This window comes from Syngnathus typhle, linkage group LG14, assembly GCF_033458585.1.
Source record: "Syngnathus typhle isolate RoL2023-S1 ecotype Sweden linkage group LG14, RoL_Styp_1.0, whole genome shotgun sequence".
Lineage (NCBI taxonomy): Eukaryota > Metazoa > Chordata > Actinopteri > Syngnathiformes > Syngnathidae > Syngnathus > Syngnathus typhle.
The window spans coordinates 11,630,052-11,645,992 of NC_083751.1; the positions used below are offsets into that span (position 1 = coordinate 11,630,052).

General features: G+C 47.5%; 2 protein-coding genes across 4 annotated transcripts; both read left to right on the top strand.

Annotated features, from left to right (window-relative positions):
- Positions 1 to 2,213: 2,213 nt before the first annotated feature.
- Positions 2,214 to 8,195, top strand: LOC133167068 (ELAV-like protein 1). 3 transcript variants are annotated; one of them, XM_061297593.1, is made up of 8 exons: positions 2,221 to 2,456; positions 4,097 to 4,203; positions 4,307 to 4,369; positions 4,445 to 4,613; positions 5,572 to 5,675; positions 6,006 to 6,159; positions 6,223 to 6,448; positions 7,667 to 8,195. In XM_061297593.1, the coding sequence occupies exons 2-8, from the start codon at positions 4,168 to 4,170 to the stop codon at positions 7,980 to 7,982; spliced, it is 1,068 nt and encodes a 355-aa protein (XP_061153577.1). In that variant the 5' UTR covers positions 2,221 to 2,456; positions 4,097 to 4,167; the 3' UTR covers positions 7,983 to 8,195. The 3 variants fall into 3 exon arrangements, with proteins under 3 accessions (XP_061153575.1, XP_061153574.1, XP_061153577.1); XM_061297591.1 differs by having other exon boundaries at positions 2,214 to 2,456; positions 6,006 to 6,448; XM_061297590.1 differs by having other exon boundaries at positions 2,217 to 2,456; positions 4,307 to 4,613.
- A 1,821-nt stretch (positions 8,196 to 10,016) lies between these two features.
- Positions 10,017 to 15,583, top strand: LOC133167242 (uncharacterized). Its single transcript, XM_061297868.1, has 4 exons — positions 10,017 to 10,662; positions 10,969 to 11,078; positions 11,419 to 11,553; positions 11,601 to 15,583. The coding sequence occupies exons 1-4, from the start codon at positions 10,017 to 10,019 to the stop codon at positions 15,567 to 15,569; spliced, it is 4,860 nt and encodes a 1,619-aa protein (XP_061153852.1). The 3' UTR covers positions 15,570 to 15,583.
- Positions 15,584 to 15,941: the final 358 nt, after the last annotated feature.

Genomic DNA, 15,941 nt, shown 5'->3' on the forward strand with positions numbered 1-15,941 from the left:
AGTGGTTGTCCCCATTGAAACACAGAATCTCAATTGGAACATGGAGTCCCCACTGGCGGGGCTCCTGAAGCGAGCCAAAAGAGAGGTTTTGCCCCCGTGGTTGAGCGACAACGATTCAACATATATTGACGCCATAGGTGTGCCAGGTAAGTATGAACTCGTTAATCAAGTGTCCTCGGGATTCAAAAGCATTTTCCTATGGATCACCCCCAATAAAAATGTATCATTTGCAGCGGTCCATGAACAATTGGCATTGATGTCGTTCCAAAATAGAATTGCGTTGGACATGCTATTGGCTAAGGAACATGGTGTGTGCGGAATGTTTGGTGATGCATGTTGTACTTTCATCCCCAACAACACAGCACCAGGGGGCCGACTGACCCAGGCGTTGGAAGGACTAAGGACACTGAATAAAAAGATGAAAGATCATTCAGGTGTACGCACCGATATTTGGTCTGATTGGATGAAAACGTTCGGAAGCTGGAAAGGCCTCATCATGTCTGTGCTCGTTGCTGTGGCTTTACTGCAGTGATGATTTTGTTGTTGTATTCCATGTATTAGGTCACTCACTGTCCGGTTGATCGAGAAAACCGTTGGCCCGTTGTCACCGAACGGCCAATATACCCTGGTGACTCAACATGAGCCACGGGGGGAAGAAAGGACCGACAGTGTGCTGGTCCCTGCTTGCTAGAGTAACGGGTGATGACCTCATAAATAAGGTCATGAGAGGGAATAAAGGGAAATGTACTTTCGGCAGTTTGCAAACACATTTGATTAAGGCTGCGTTAGACACATATAATCATATCAATATAATTTCTAGTAGTAGTGTGGTCGCTTAATAAGTGGAAAGGAATGTGCAGACTACATGAATTTGTTTTCTTCAAAGTATTGTGGAACAGGATGTCCAGAAAGGGAGGATATCTCAAGGCCGATGGGGAACGCGAAAAACAACTCGTCTTTGTGGTCCAGACACCTGTGCTGAGCAGGGGAAAACCCAAACGAGGAGGAGATGACCATTGACCAATCACCACACAATATTTTGCATGCTTGAATATTCATATTGTGTTTCTTTAAAACTGGGCAACCCGGAAGAATGTCTTGTCTTTCTGGTCACGAAGGCACACGAGTTTTTGTGTTAAGGACCCAAGGCCCAGGCGCCTGTATTAGCTTGCTTTGTCAGGATTAAACAATTGGTAAATTCGGTCTGATTGATCTACTGGTCTTCTCTTTGACAGAACGAACTTGCAAAATTGTTAGGTGCGCCAGTGTGTGGATTAGAACATAGCAATTCTTGTGTTAAGTGTTGATTACAATTTGGAGTCAGATCAATAGCTAAAATCCGTATCCTAACAGCTGCAATATAAAAACGTTATTAAAAAGAATACATTAGTACACTCAAAAAATATGTTGGCCTTAATTAAAATACATGTATTTAATTGTATTTAGCCTGTCGTTGTTTTTTAAATGGTATGGCTCTCACGGGAAGTTAGTTTTAAAAAATGGGCATTTATGGCTGTGTCTACCAAAAAGGTTCCCGACCCTTGGTGTAACATTTATAGATGTAACTAAAGTATACATACTGTAAATATGTTTTTAGAACTCTTATTATTATAACAACTTTTTTTTAAAGAAGGTACAAGTGTACGTACTGTAAATATGTTTTTAGGACGCTTATTATTATAACTTTTTTTAATAACAAAGTACAATACTATAAATATGTTTTTAGAACTCTTATTATTACAACAACTTTTTTTTATAAAACGGTACAAGTGTACGTACTGCAATTGTGTGGACATGCCCTGCCTTCTGCTGGCTTGTGGGCAACTTTCGTGCCATAATTCTTCAATTTAGAAGTTTTATTTTGAATTTGTGAATTTCAGTTTTTTTTTATTTGGAAAAAAATTAGCGATGTACTGAAGCCGCGATAAACGAACCGCGATGTAGCGAGGGATGACTGTATAATGATTTATTCGCATGAAAGCAGTTAACATGACATACCTCTGGGATGAGGTAATGCACTGCTTGAGTTGGCCAATCCTCGTTAAACGTTAGACGAAGAAGAAAAAGAAGAAAAAGAAGAAAAAGAAGAAAAAGAAGAAAAAGAAGAAAAAGAAGAAAAAGAAGAAAAAGAAGAAAAAGAAGACGAAGAAGACGAAGAAGACGACGAAGAAGACGACGAAGAAGACGACGAAGAAGACGACGAAGAAGACGACGAAGAAGACGACGAAGAAGACGACGAAGACGACGAAGAAGAAGAAAAGGGGGAAAATATCCCTGCGGCCTTGCGCACAAATTTTCCTGGCGTGGCGTTAGTTTTAGCGTGATTCTGAAGGTGCCTGTGCGAGTGAGCTTGCGCTAGGCTGGAATCCAATCGCCTCCGAGATCTGTTGTGAATTTTTTGACGCGCCAGAAGTTCTTTTTTTTTTTTTTTTTGCTTTGTCACACTTTCGTCCCAGGTAAGAACGTGTCGCTCCCTCTTCCCGCCATCATTTTCTTTGTTTGCGCCGAGGCTAACATTGGCTGCTAGGTCGTGGCCTCCATCACATTCAGCCCACCGGAATTTTCAGAGAGTTTTCGTTCGGGTTGCGAGTGTCCTATTGTTGAAACTATTGCACTCAGGCTTGCATAATGGAAACCTCAAATTGGCCTAGGTAGCGTTGAAAATCATGAAATTAAAAAGGAACTATCAGGAGATGAAACACTATTAGCAGTTAACACGGTCGTGCCAACTTATTGAGACCTTTATGCCCGTATTACCATATTGCAAAGAAGACACAACTACAAAGTAGTTAGCCGCCCGCCCAAACAAAAAAGCCCCATGGACTAACTTTCACACATTGGTCATTTTAAAAACACAGCAGTCCAAGGTAATTGCAACGAATGCAAGGCTAAGAAATATAAATAAAATTACACAAGAAATGAGACTCATTGAATAAATACTAGGGGTGTAACGATTCATCGATACACATCGATTAATCGATATAATGCTCTACGATTTATTGGCATCGATGCTAAACGTAAACATCGATTTATATCGCCGTGTTTGACCTCGGACATTAGACGCGACTTTATTTTGAAATCCAGTTCATTGTTGCTTGCTTCCTCTTTCCGGGAGCAGTGTGCGCCACGGCGTTGTTGTGTTGTGAGCAGAGCAGGCACGTGAAAGGGGAGTCGACAACTAGTACGCGGCTCCTGGGCTGGTGCTATGGCTAGTGTCCAAAAAGACGAGGAAATTGCTCCCCTTTGGGCTTCAAGTCATTCGTTTGGAAGCACTTTGGATTCCAAAGAAAATATGGCTCAACGGACAAGACACGTGCAGTTTGTAAATCCTGCCATGCGGTGATCAAATATTCAGGGAGGACAAATTTCGCCGCACAGTTAAAGAAAAAACACGACATCAAAGTTCAGTGTTAAAATAAGCACTTTGTATACTACAATACTCTTGTAATTTCCTAAATAAAGAGTTTGCAGTACCTTGTTGATTTTGCGTATGAATTGTTATAAATCAGGATATTGTTCTATATTTTTTATTTAAAAAAAAATATGTATATAAATCGATTGCGATATATCGTGAATGAATCGCAGCAGGTTTAAGATATCGGCAAATATCGTATCGTAGTTCTTTGTATCGATATATCGTTTCGTGTCAAAACCCGCGATTCACACCCCTAATTCACACATTATCCATTCATAATTAGTTTGTGGAAATGAACAGCCTAATAAAAAACGTTTGTAAAGGAAAACATTAAAAAGGAGCAAAATACAGGGTAAGTTCTGTTTCAAGTAGTCTTCAACATTTTACCCATCACAGATTTTGTCCTGGTCATCCATGTGCAATTAACTGTGGCGAGTTGGTGATCACTGCACAATAACCGCTCTGAGACAATGCAAAACCTCCTGCATCTACGATATTTATGGCACACTGGCACCCCTTCACGTTATGATGCACATGACCTGCTTCTGGGGATCAATAAAGTATCTAGTGGCACACTGGCACCCCTTCACGTTATGATGCACATGACCTGCTTCTGGGGATCAATAAAGTATCTATCAATTTGCGCATGTATAACTGTATGTGTCGTGGGCTGTTGCTCAGGCACCCAACTGTTTCAAGGGCAGGCGGACAGACAGACCATTCATCAATCCATCAGTTGGTCAGTCAATCGCATGGCGCTGAGACGAGGACACGTGAGGTACCTGAAGGTGAGAGAGGCCTCTGATCCCTGGCCGAGTTGGCCTGTGGGAGAAAGTCACAAAGTTGAAATGTGTCGGCAGGGGACCCTTTAACCCACAGGCTGTGTTTCAGGTGTGCGAGGTGCAGGCGTCCCAGAAGGATATCAGAGACGCTGAAGGAGCCGGCGGAGCAAAGGTGATTTTGCACAGCAGGGCGCGACGGCCCGCGAATGTCCATGTGCTTGATAATGTCATGACGCTGTGTCCGCAGGAGATGTACGACAACGGCTACGGCGAGCACGCTGCCGAGGACGACAACGCCAGAACCAACCTGATCGTCAACTACCTGCCGCAAAGTATGAACCAGGAGGAACTGCGCAACCTGTTCAGCAATGTCGGGGAGGTGGAGTCGGCCAAGCTGATTCGGGACAAAGTCGCAGGTATGTGATTGTTTGCTGAATCGCATTGCGGCCGCTCACACCACCATGCTGTCACGTTAGCGGCGGCGGACTACCACAATGACACTGACCTGTACGGGGCGTGAAGCAGTGTCAGTTCAGGCCCACTGTGCTCCTAGGTTATTTTTGTTTTGTTTTTTTATGGAGAAAAAGAAAAGAAAGTTTGTCTGGGCGCCTGACGTTATTCCTGATGCGGTGAAGCGGTACAGCGTTGGCATCTAATGTCATGACATTTTATTGAAAGAATCAGTCTTGGAAAGTGCCTCCCTTTGCATTCTCTCGCTCACATGAGCCAGCCATTGGGCCGCTCAAGGAAATTAGTACCGCCACTGGAACGGAAATATGCTCGATCTACATCGGACGTACTTAACATGTACGACGGCGGGCGCTCCCCGCACATTCCCTACGCCTTGAAGCGAGGGCCAGTTGCAAACGGGCAGCGGCAACGAGTCTCGTGTCACGACAATCATTTCCAGTCATGACGTCTTTCAGTTAAGACCTGAGTTCCAAATGGTGTGTTTTTGTTATTTTATTTTGGATTTTCCATGTCTGTCACATCCACGACCGGTTCCCTTTCAAATGCTGTTCAGGCGGCCGTTTGTTTTTTCCGCCGACCGTTGTCCTTGTTTTTGGGAACCGGCGTTGCTTTGTGTTTGTTTGGATGTCGAATTTTTACAATATGTTGCGTCGAGGGCGTGTTGACCTGTGAGCTTTTTCTAAATTGTTTGTTTCTTGAACTGGCCCCGCTGTCAAAGAGTCACTGTAATCGTCAACATGAAGGGAATGTATTTGATTTGTAGCAACCTTTTGTGTTTTTGTAAAATCTGAGCCGGTGGAAAGGTCATGCAGCCTTAGCGAGCATTTGTACACTGTGCACTTTTGTTGACCTCTGTCATTTTGTTGTTGTTTTTTGTTTTGTTGTTTTGCTTTGTGTTTCTAGGAAACAGTTTAGGTTACGGCTTTGTTAACTTTGTTAACGCTAGTGATGCCGAGAGGGCAATCAGTTCCCTCAACGGCCTGAGGCTTCAGTCTAAAACCATCAAGGTAAAGTTCCACTTTCACTTGCTGCTCTGTAGGGGGTGCTCTTTCTCAAGCATCCACAAGGTACTCAACATTGTCGGGGTTTTTTTCAACAAAGCAATCTGTCACTTCTATTGTGCCTGACTTTTTTTTATTCACCTATTGTTTTGATTTGATCAAGTTTTGATGTCTTTTATTTCTATTTTTATGAACAAACGTTGCTGTTTGAGGCTTTTGTTTTGACTTTTAATGTGAAATTGCCTAAATGCTGCCAATGAAATTTTGCTCTTGAATATGTCAATGTTTTCTTTTGACTTTGTGCAGCTTGTTCAAGCGTTTGGTCTTTTGCTGCAGGTGTCGTACGCGCGTCCCAGCTCAGACACCATCAAAGATGCCAATCTGTACATTAGCGGCCTGCCGCGCACCATCAGCCAGCAGGACCTGGAAGACATGTTTTCTCGCTACGGGCACATCATCAATTCCCGTGTGCTGGTGGACCAGGCATCAGGTAAGCACACACGCATGCCAGGCAGCAGTCACATCCAGCTCACACATGCGCTCGGCCATTTAGGTCTGTCGAGGGGCGTGGCCTTCATCCGATTCGACAAGAGGGCTGAGGCGGAAGAGGCCATCAAGGAGCTCAACGGGCACACACCGCCCGGCGGTTCCGAGCCCATCACGGTCAAGTTTGCTGCTAATCCCAACCAGGCCAGGAACTCTCAGCTTGTGTCACAAATGTACCATGGCCAGTCGCGACGCTTCGCTGGACCTGTGCACCACCAGACACAGAGGTTCAGGTACACGCCACGGCACACATACATGTGCTCAGGAAAGAACAAGCCACAGACAGTGGTCACTGGAATGTCTTATCACAAAAGTCAGGCCAAGTATGAATGAAGGACAATGACAATACAAAAGCAAAACCATATACCGCTTTTCTTGGCCACCATGCCAAAGAGCAGGCAATGAGCTGCCTCCCTGCGGCTAAGGTGCCATTTTGCTCATGGCTGTCCATTGCCTTTCATAAATCACCAGGAAACGTAAACACGACGCGGTCCTTGTCGTCACTGAAATCGTTAAGCTTATCTTGCCTGTTCGCCACAAGCTGCGGAACTGTACAGATTTAGCGTTGCTAAACGTCCCATATATCATTTTTGTATCTTGATGATATGTATAGTCACTGTGAAGGCATGCAATTGATAGTGATATAAATTGTGGGCTATTTGGCCCAGCCCTGTTCGGACCTTGAACGCAAACTTAATAACTTTGCAAGCACATTAGACCTGGCATAAACGCCTACGTATAGTTTTGAGACCTCTTGTACGATTTTCAAGAAAGGATTCATAGCTCCCCTTACAAAGGTTTGACAAATTATTCACGGTTCTACGTTTCATCTATCTAAATGCAGCAAGTCCGTCCTTTGGACAGAGGTCATGTTTTAACAAACTCCTAGTTTTTTTCTCCGATTATCTTCAAACATTTGGTGTTTCATTCATGAAACGTTTTTGAATGCTTTTTTCCCTGTCACATGCCGTTGCCATGGCGATTCACTTTTTGCAGAGAAAAATAATGCTGTTTTTGAGGGTTTAAACCAGGGAAGTCAGGATTCTTTCCTCGGGGGCAGAATCCCTACATGTTTTCCAAGTTTCCCTCGTTAAACACACCTGATTCAATTAATCAGGCTCCTGCTGAAAGTGAGGACGAACTGGTCATTTACGATGGGATTCGGCCCCCGAGGAAAGGAGTTTGACACCCCTGGTTTAAACCCAGGTGAAAAACTGCAATTAGGGCACATCATACCTGGTATAAAAATGTATAATATTTATGTACTTCAAGATGGAAGTACCCCAACTTGTAAGTCATCTTTTTGTGTGTTTTTCTTTTTGCTTTAATCCTGGCATATGGGAATTCACACAGGATGTGGTTTTTAAATTTACAGAAAAATTGGGATTTTTTTAGGAAGGCGGGGTGGTGCGAAAATCGCTGCCATCACGTAACAGCTGTTTCTCCTCCAGGTTCTCTCCAATGAGCGTGGAGCACATGGGCGCAGGAGGAGGGGCTTCGGGAACTCCGTCAGGATGGTGCATCTTCATCTACAACCTGGGCCAGGAAGCGGACGAGGCCATGCTGTGGCAGCTCTTCGGACCTTTTGGCGCCGTCAGCAATGTCAAGGTCATCCGCGACTTCAGCAGCAACAAATGCAAAGGCTTTGGCTTTGTCACCATGAACAACTACGAGGAGGCGGCCATGGCCATACACAACCTCAATGGCTACAGGCTGGGGGACAAAGTCCTCCAGGTGTCCTTCAAGACCAGCAAAGGACACAAGTAGACCCCAGGTCCCAGCTTGTTGCTCTTTCTCTGGGGCTTACCTTGTCCACCTGTGGAGTGTACGCTCATTTTGGCTGTCCTGAGCTCAACTCGTTGCTTTGGTTTCACTTGTCACAAGCAAACCCTTCTCATCCACAGACTAAATTTCTCCCCACAATGTTGCTTGTTTCTCTCCAAACCACCTCAGCTCAATAAAAAGCCATCCCAAAAATCAGCCATGCTGCTCAGTATTCACTTCCGCAGACATAAGTAGTAAAGGGAAATGTACTTTCGGCAGTTTGCAAACACATTTGATTAAGGCTCCGTTAGACACATATAATCATATCAATATAATTTCTAGTAGTAGTGTGGTCGCTTAATAAGTGGAAAGGAATGTGCAGGCTACATGAATTTGTTTTCTTCAAAGTATTGTGGAACAGGATGTCCAGAAAGGGAGGATATCTCAAGGCCGATGGGGAACGCGAAAAACAACTCGTCATTGTGGTCCAGACACCTGTGCTGAGCAGGGGAAAAACCCAAACGAGGAGGAGATGACCATCGACCAATCACCACACAATCTTCTGCATGTTTGAATATTCATATTGTGTTTCTTTAAAACTGGGCAACCCGGAAGAATGTGTCGTCTTTTCTGGTCACGAAGGCACACGAGTTTTTGTGTTAAGGACCCAAGACCCAGGCGCCTGTATTAGCTTGCTTTGTCAGGATTAAACAATTGGTAAATCCGGTCTGATTGATCTACTGGTCTTCTCTTTGACAGAACGAACTCGCAAAATTGTTAGGTGCGCCTGTGTGTGGATTAGAACATAGCAATTATTGTGTTAAGTGTTGATCACAATTTGGAGTCAGATCAATAGCTAAAATCCGTATCCTAACAGTTTCTTGGTGACCCCGTACGTGATGTCAAGAGAAGGGTAATTGACAAACTCGTGGTCTGTATCCAGGTCATCGGACAGTTAGTCTGGGACAGCTGACTCCCGGTCGGCGTACCGTTTGGGAATAAGGAATAAGCGCACAACGTTGAGCTGGTACGACGTCTCCTCAACCCTGAGCTCATCACCGATGAGGTAAGCAGAATACCTGTTACTATATGTCGAAATTTTGCAAATTGAAAGAGGAAATTTAAGAGGAGACTGTCGTTCAGATCAAATAAGGTGTGCAAGAAGTTACATATACGGTGAATAAGTTTGCAACTTACGTGTGTATTAAGTTACATATACGGTGAATAAGTTTGGAACTTACGTGTGTAACGTGTACGGTAAAGTCAGGGACTTACGCGTACTAAGGATAGGTCAGGGACCTAGTGCTTCATCGTGGCGGACAAGGGTGCGGTGACGATCGTATTCAAATAGCTGGGGTGCTTGTGAGATCCCCGAGGAGAAGTGAGGCCTCCTCAAAAAGTATCCGGTGATAACAGTCCCTCCTGTGAGAGACAAGAGCGCTAAAATGTCCAAAAAGAACAACCAAATTGGGGGGAGTGTGTGTGATGAGAGGAATGAATGGAATGAGGTTGAAGGATTGTATGATGATGTGGAAGCGCAAATTGTGAGTGGATTTGACCGAAAGGAAGTTGCAAAGGAGCGCATGAAACACAGAAAGGTCTTCGCGAAATTGGAAACTGACAAATTGTTTCAGGGCTTCCCAACAGCTTGGGACATGGAACGCCTGGCAAGGCAATTACAAGAAAAAGAGCGTGTAGTGTTGAAAGGAAAGCTTGACCTAGAGGTTGAGAAAAAAGGCGCCGGCTGGCGCAAGCGCAGGTTGCTAGAGAGGCACATTAGGGAGAAAGAGGAAAAGCGGCGCGCTCTGCACAATTTGGCGACAGCTGCAACAGCTTTGTATGCTACTCAAAAGAAAACTCCCGTAGAACACGCAGAGTGAGAGAGGAGCAGAGAAGGTAGAGAAAGTGGTGAAAATAGACAAGGAAAGGAATCAATACAAGAGCATTTATCCATCTTTGCATGATGTGACACACCCGAGTGCCCCCACACTCGGAGTGACCAATGTTGGACCGCCGCCCTACGGCGCCCCCGGAGTGATGGCTCCGGTGGTGACGTTGGGTGGCCGGATGGTATTGGATGTTGAGGGCGAAGGCGAAAGGGCAGATCAGAGCATTGTGCAGCTGATCGAACAAGCAGTAAATAAAGAGAGGCGCCGGGCCCGGGAGGGAGATATAGCCCACGTGGTCACATCCACCCCCGGCCCGAGCCCCCACTCCTCCAACGTGACGAAAGGAGAGAGTTGGCAGAGACTTAGTGCTGAAAATGAGGAGCTAAAGAAAAAAGTTGATCAAGCTGATGAGCAGCGTAGACTGGAAACGCAGATGTTGAAATGGGTAACAGAGAAAGTGAGACGAGAAGACGCAAAGGGCGAGCGGAGACAGAAAGAGCTTCCACAGTGTGATAGCAGCGAGGGGGAGGGAGAAGACGACGTTGTAATGCAACAGAGGAAAATGTTACAGTACGCGAATCAGGATAGTAGAAAGAGGTACAGGCAGGGAGAGAAAGAGACGCGGAAAGGATACAATTTGCGGAGTGGTCAGGGACAGATGACGCAGACCGAGGGGCAGAAAAATGAATTAATGTGTCCGCTGGTGACCACACCAGGCGGCCAGCACTACGAGCCTATGGTGCTCCGCGATGTGACTGCGATGATGGAAAAAATGCCCCCACTTCACAGAGGAGGTAAAGTATGGCTGAACAAATTTTTGGCTCTGATGAGTGGGCAGAGCTGTACATTCGGTGACATGCGTCAGATATTGGCAGGAGCATGCTCTCTAGTACAATTGCAGGCGATTGAGGAAGCAGCAGGCACAGCGAGACTGGGGAGGGAGGTACCCTTGCCACAAGTAGCAGCGCCCCTGTTTGAAAACATTAAATTGACTTTCCCACAACCCACCGATTTGGCCCCCACTATGTTTCCTTATGATGTGAAAATGTCACCAGCACAACATTATGTAACATGTGTGGAAAGTTGGATTGAAACCACAGGTCGCCATCCAGCTCTCTCGCCCGAGGCAGAGGTGCTCTTCCGGACGGCGCTAGTGGATGGACTTCCGCCAGACGTGAAGAAGCAGCTGATGTCAGACCCTGACATTCTGGTTTGTGCCGAAGCACGATTTAAACGTCATCTTTTGTATCACTGCAGAACGTTCACTGAGTCACAAGCTAAAGTTGAGAACGAGACAGACGCATTATCGAAACAGTTGCTGAAATTACAATTGGCAAAGATGCATGGTGAAGCTAAACAGTCAAAATCACAGAAAAGGGAAATGCAAATGTCACAGGCTCCTCGGGTGGTTGGGCGCGGGAGGGGCCAGTTCCGGGGTGGATACAGGGCCCGGGGAGTGAGTGCGCCTGCTTACCAGGGGAGGGCGACATACCAACCCTCTCCATACAACGCATGTTTCATCTGCGGCGAAACCGATCATTGGGCAAGAGGATGCCCACAAAGTCGACCGCAAGGAGCCGCCCGCCCAGCCAGAGGCCCACCACCCCAACCCGAGGCGCCGATGCAACAGGCAGCAACAGCTCCATCTGGTGGACGGCCCTGGCAACAGCCACAAACACACGGAGGTCAGTACTACCAACATGATGATCTCTGGTGTGGACAATTTGAATAGGGCTGCCCGGGAAGCCAGAGAAGCAGTGGCCCGGCGGAGCCAATGCTTCAGGTGACAGTGGAGGGAAAACCTGTGCAGATGCTGGTGGACACTGGAGCAACTTATTCATCAATAAACACTGCCCTACCTGTATCCTCACTGTCCAAGAAAACAACAACTTTAGTCGGCTTTTCGGGACAACCACGGACTCTGCCTTTTACCAAACCACTTGAGACGGTGGTCACCCAGACAGGGTGTAGACTGTGGCACAAATATATCCATTCTACAGACACTCCGATCAACTTGATGGGGAGGGATTTGCTGTCAGCCGTTGAAGCTAAAATCCTGTGTGGGCCAGAGGGTGTGATTATTCAATTTCCAAATGGTGTCAGCATTCCGTGCTCACAGCAGCTACAACAACATGGCCAGTGGCTGATGGCGCCCCTACAGGCAGAAGCAGAAACTGCAACCATCTACTGGGCCAGGCTGGAGCCTGAGACCCCTGCTGGTGGCGGCGTGTTCTCGACCTACCTACTGTGGAAGCCCTGGATCTGCTCACTGGCGCCGTGCCACCCACCTGTTGATCCTTTGCATTGCACTCTATACTATGACCGAAAAAGTGATGTTTATCGGGATTTGTTTGAAGAAATTGAAGGGCACATGTGGGATTTAACTTCATCATGCATTTTGATTGGTAAAGAGGGAGTTGCGGCAGCTACTGAATTAACACCTGAACAAATGCAGTGGTTCAAAATGACAGAAAAAGGGGTACCACACATTTCGCTAGCTCTTGCCCCAGGTCATAAAGCCAGACAATTGGGCTCAATGGTCAAACATTTGTTGCTGCAAACCGACTGGCGGAAAACACACATCCCTAATTTGTACTGGTCAGAGTCTCAGAAAGCTTACCAAATTAAACAACCCATGGTAGACTCAGGGATGCTGGAGATGATGTTAGTATCTCGCACACATGGCAGGGAATTAACTGATCATGAGGACGCGGAAGTAATGCTCGCGACCTTGCCCGACACCTTGTGGTCCCAAGGTCCATTTGATGTCGGGTTTTGTCACTCTATGGCCCCTATTGATCTCCAAATGGATGAGACGCAGCCTATCAAACGACCTCAATATCGTTGGCCGAGTGAGGCGAACCAAGGCATGGAAGACACTCTGTGCGGCCTCTGGGACGCAGGGGTGTTGGAAGTGTCATGCTCCGAATGGAACACCCCGTTAAGGCCAGTCCAAAAAGCAGATGGGAAAACATGGCGCATGGCACATGATTTGAGAGCAGTAAATGATGTCACTATAACTCCTGTTCTTCCCGTGCCAGACCCACACCGAATTCTTGCATCATTGAACCCTGCCTATCAGTGGTTCACCGTGATTGATTTGGCTAATGCCTCCTTCTGCCTCCCGCTTTCCCCCTCAGTGCGGCACGTGTTCGCATTCACTTACAAAGGGATGAAATTACAATACACTCGCATGCCGCAGGGATTCAAAAATTCGCCAGGATTGTTCAATCAGGTCCTCAAAGAACTCCTCGAACCATGCCAAATGCCGGATGGCACATTGTTGTTGCAATATGTTGATGATTTGTTGATTGCAGCAAAAGACGAGCAGGCGTGTCTTGCAGGGACAAAGAAAGTGTTGTTGTGGTTAGGGGAGAAAGGGTTCAAGGTGTCAAGAAAGAAACTGCAATGCTGTCGCCAACAGGTCACTTTTCTGGGACGTGTGCTGACCCCTAGTGGCCTCGCCATGTCGCCTGAACATAGAAACTCCATCCTCCGGCACCCACGGCCCGCCACCGTCCAGGAGACGCTATCATTCCTGGGGTTGTGCGGCTACAGCAGACATTACATACCCTGTTTTGCCGACAAAACTGGTGTCCTCCGAACCCTGATCCGCGAACAGGGGGCCAGGAATCTCAAGGCTTGCCTGGTCTGGACACCGGAAGCTGCCGAGGTCTTTGTGTCACTGGTGCAGGAGCTGGCCTCTGCTGCGGCCTTGGCCACTCCTGACTACACTCTGCCCTTCTATCTGGATGTCTCTATTTCAGGGAAAGTTGTGAATGGAGCTCTGTACCAGAAAATTCAGCATGGACGTGCAGTGTTGATGTATTGCAGCGTCCCCTTGGACAACATTGAGCAACGACAACCCGATTGTTCCAGGTATGCGGCTGGCCTGGCGAAGGTCTTACTCAAAACAGCCCACACGGTCATGGGGCATCCGGTCTATGTGTTAACTGATCATGCAGTCTCCTCATTTGTCGCATCGACGGCGTTCACGTTGACTCCGCTGCGACAAACACGGTTGTTGAAAATATTGACTGCCCCAAATGTCAACTATGTCCATTCCGGAGTGAACATGGCCGATCAACTGTTGGTGGGACCCCATGAGTGTGCATCAAAGATCCAGACGGTGACGAAAGTCCGACCTGACCTCTATTCCACTCCGCTCGGGCGCGGTCGGGTGGTGTTTACAGATGGCTGTTGTTGGAGAGACAGGATGGGCTCCCTCCATGCGGCTGCAGTCGAGTGGAGGGATGGGTCCTTCCAGCCTCTTATAGTGATGAAGCTCAGCACCCACCCATCGGCCCAGGCGGCAGAAGTCTTTGCTCTGGTGTTAGCTTTACGACAATGCAAGGGGGAAGCCGTGACCATCTATTCTGACTCCGCTTATGCGGTGTCAGCGGCTTTGATCGATCTGGTAGGGTGGCTACAGAATGGGTTCACGACGGCCAGAGGCTCGGAGATTGCGCACAAGGATTTGATGTTACAGTTGTTTGAGGCGTTGAAGTGCCCGAGCGAGGTGGCCATTGTCAAAGTGCCTGGTCACTCCAAAGCTGACACTTTAGTGGCTAGGGGGAATCGAGCGGCTGATGAATTGGCCAAGCAGACGGCCGGGTACGGCGGGGCAGAGGACATGATGGTGTCCCGCGGTCCACTAATTGTGGACGGGGAACACCCCGACTCCTGTTTGCCTCTGTCACTCTCGCATGCCGATCTGTGTGCCGCCCAGGGTGCCACGTCCCCGGAACAAAAATCGGTCTGGCTGGCAGCAAAGGCTGTCAAACGATCAGATGGCTTGTGGGTAGGACCCAAAGGACAGCCAGCTCTTCCGGAGGGAAGGCTGATGTCGGAGATCCTGACACAGGCTCACACACCTTCCCATGTGGGTCCCCATGCCATGATGATTCATCTTCGAAGTTGGTGGCATCCCAAACTCTCAGATGTGGTCTGGAAATTCGTTGCAGATTGTGGGTCTTGCCAGACGTTCAATGCACGCCCTACGTTGAAGCCTAAACCCGGCCTGTTTCAACCAGCCCCGTGGCCGGGGGCGGAGGTGATCATTGATTTCACGGCCTTGATCCGTTCTGACAATGGTACACACTTTAACAACAAAGCCTTGGCCAAGGTGGAATCAATTTTGGGATTGAAGCATCGCTTCGGGTGTGTTTACCATCCTCAGTCACAAGGCCGCGTTGAACGACTTAACCGAACGCTAAAAGAGAAATTGGCCAAATTTATGGCTCAGACGACGATGAATTGGCTACAAGCACTTCCGCTTGCTTTGCTGTCTGTGAGACAATCCGTTAACAGGAGCACTGGATTCGCACCGTTTGAGTTGATGACGGGCCGTCTAATGCCGGGACCAGCGACGACGCTCGTCCCACCAGAGGATGTTCCGGTACCTAATTTGTCACACACAGCGTACTGGTCCTATTTGTCTGCTTTGGTGTCCAGTGTTTCTGCACAGCTTGGAGAGAAATCCGCTGCGGCTGCGGCAGAGGAAGGTGTGTCGGTGGAGAAACAGCTCACGCCGTACGTGTACGTCCGAGTCATCTCCAGGAAGTGGACGGACCCCCGGTGGAAAGGCCCCTTTCGTGTCTTGGCCAGGACGTCTCACGCGGCCCAACTCGACTTCAAAGGACGCCGGTGGTATCACTACTCACAATTCCGTCCGGCCCCAGAGTTTGTTCCGTCAGGATGAAGGTGTTCCTGGTTGGCCGTGTCCCGGACCCGGCCAAGAGGGGGGGAACAGAAGGAGTAGGGGAAGCAATACGGAGAAGGAAAGGGGAGGGCCCGAATGTTTTTTCAAAATTTGCGAGATTAATTTTAGGACTGCTATTTGTAAATTGTATTTTTGTGTGGACAGTGATGACGATTGATGAGACCTTCCAGCAGAAAACGTCCCAGATTCAAATTTCACACACCACAAACAACATCATGTCTGAGCATCATTTAAACATCCGGTCCAAAAGACAAGTGACCGGGGTCACTCAGACACACCGGGGACACTGCGAACCGGTTCAATCATTTAAATGGGGGATCCAGGTTTGCGTCCCTAAAAACGTGACAGTAC

Bases quoted from the DNA above. Each gene is read 5' to 3' on its own strand.
- LOC133167068 (XM_061297590.1), top strand. From the start codon at position 4,168: ATGGCGCTGAGACGAGGACACGTGAGGTACCTGAAG. The intron at 4,204-4,306 runs GTGAGAGAGGCC...GCTGTGTTTCAG, and splicing joins GACACGTGAGGTACCTGAAG to GTGTGCGAGGTGCAGGCGTC. The intron at 5,676-6,005 runs GTAAAGTTCCAC...CTTTTGCTGCAG, and splicing joins TTCAGTCTAAAACCATCAAG to GTGTCGTACGCGCGTCCCAG.
- LOC133167242 (XM_061297868.1), top strand. From the start codon at position 10,017: ATGGCTCCGGTGGTGACGTTGGGTGGCCGGATGGTATTGGATGTTGAG. The intron at 11,079-11,418 runs GTTTGTGCCGAA...ATTGGGCAAGAG, and splicing joins TGTCAGACCCTGACATTCTG to GATGCCCACAAAGTCGACCG. The intron at 11,554-11,600 runs GTCAGTACTACC...CAATTTGAATAG, and splicing joins ACAGCCACAAACACACGGAG to GGCTGCCCGGGAAGCCAGAG.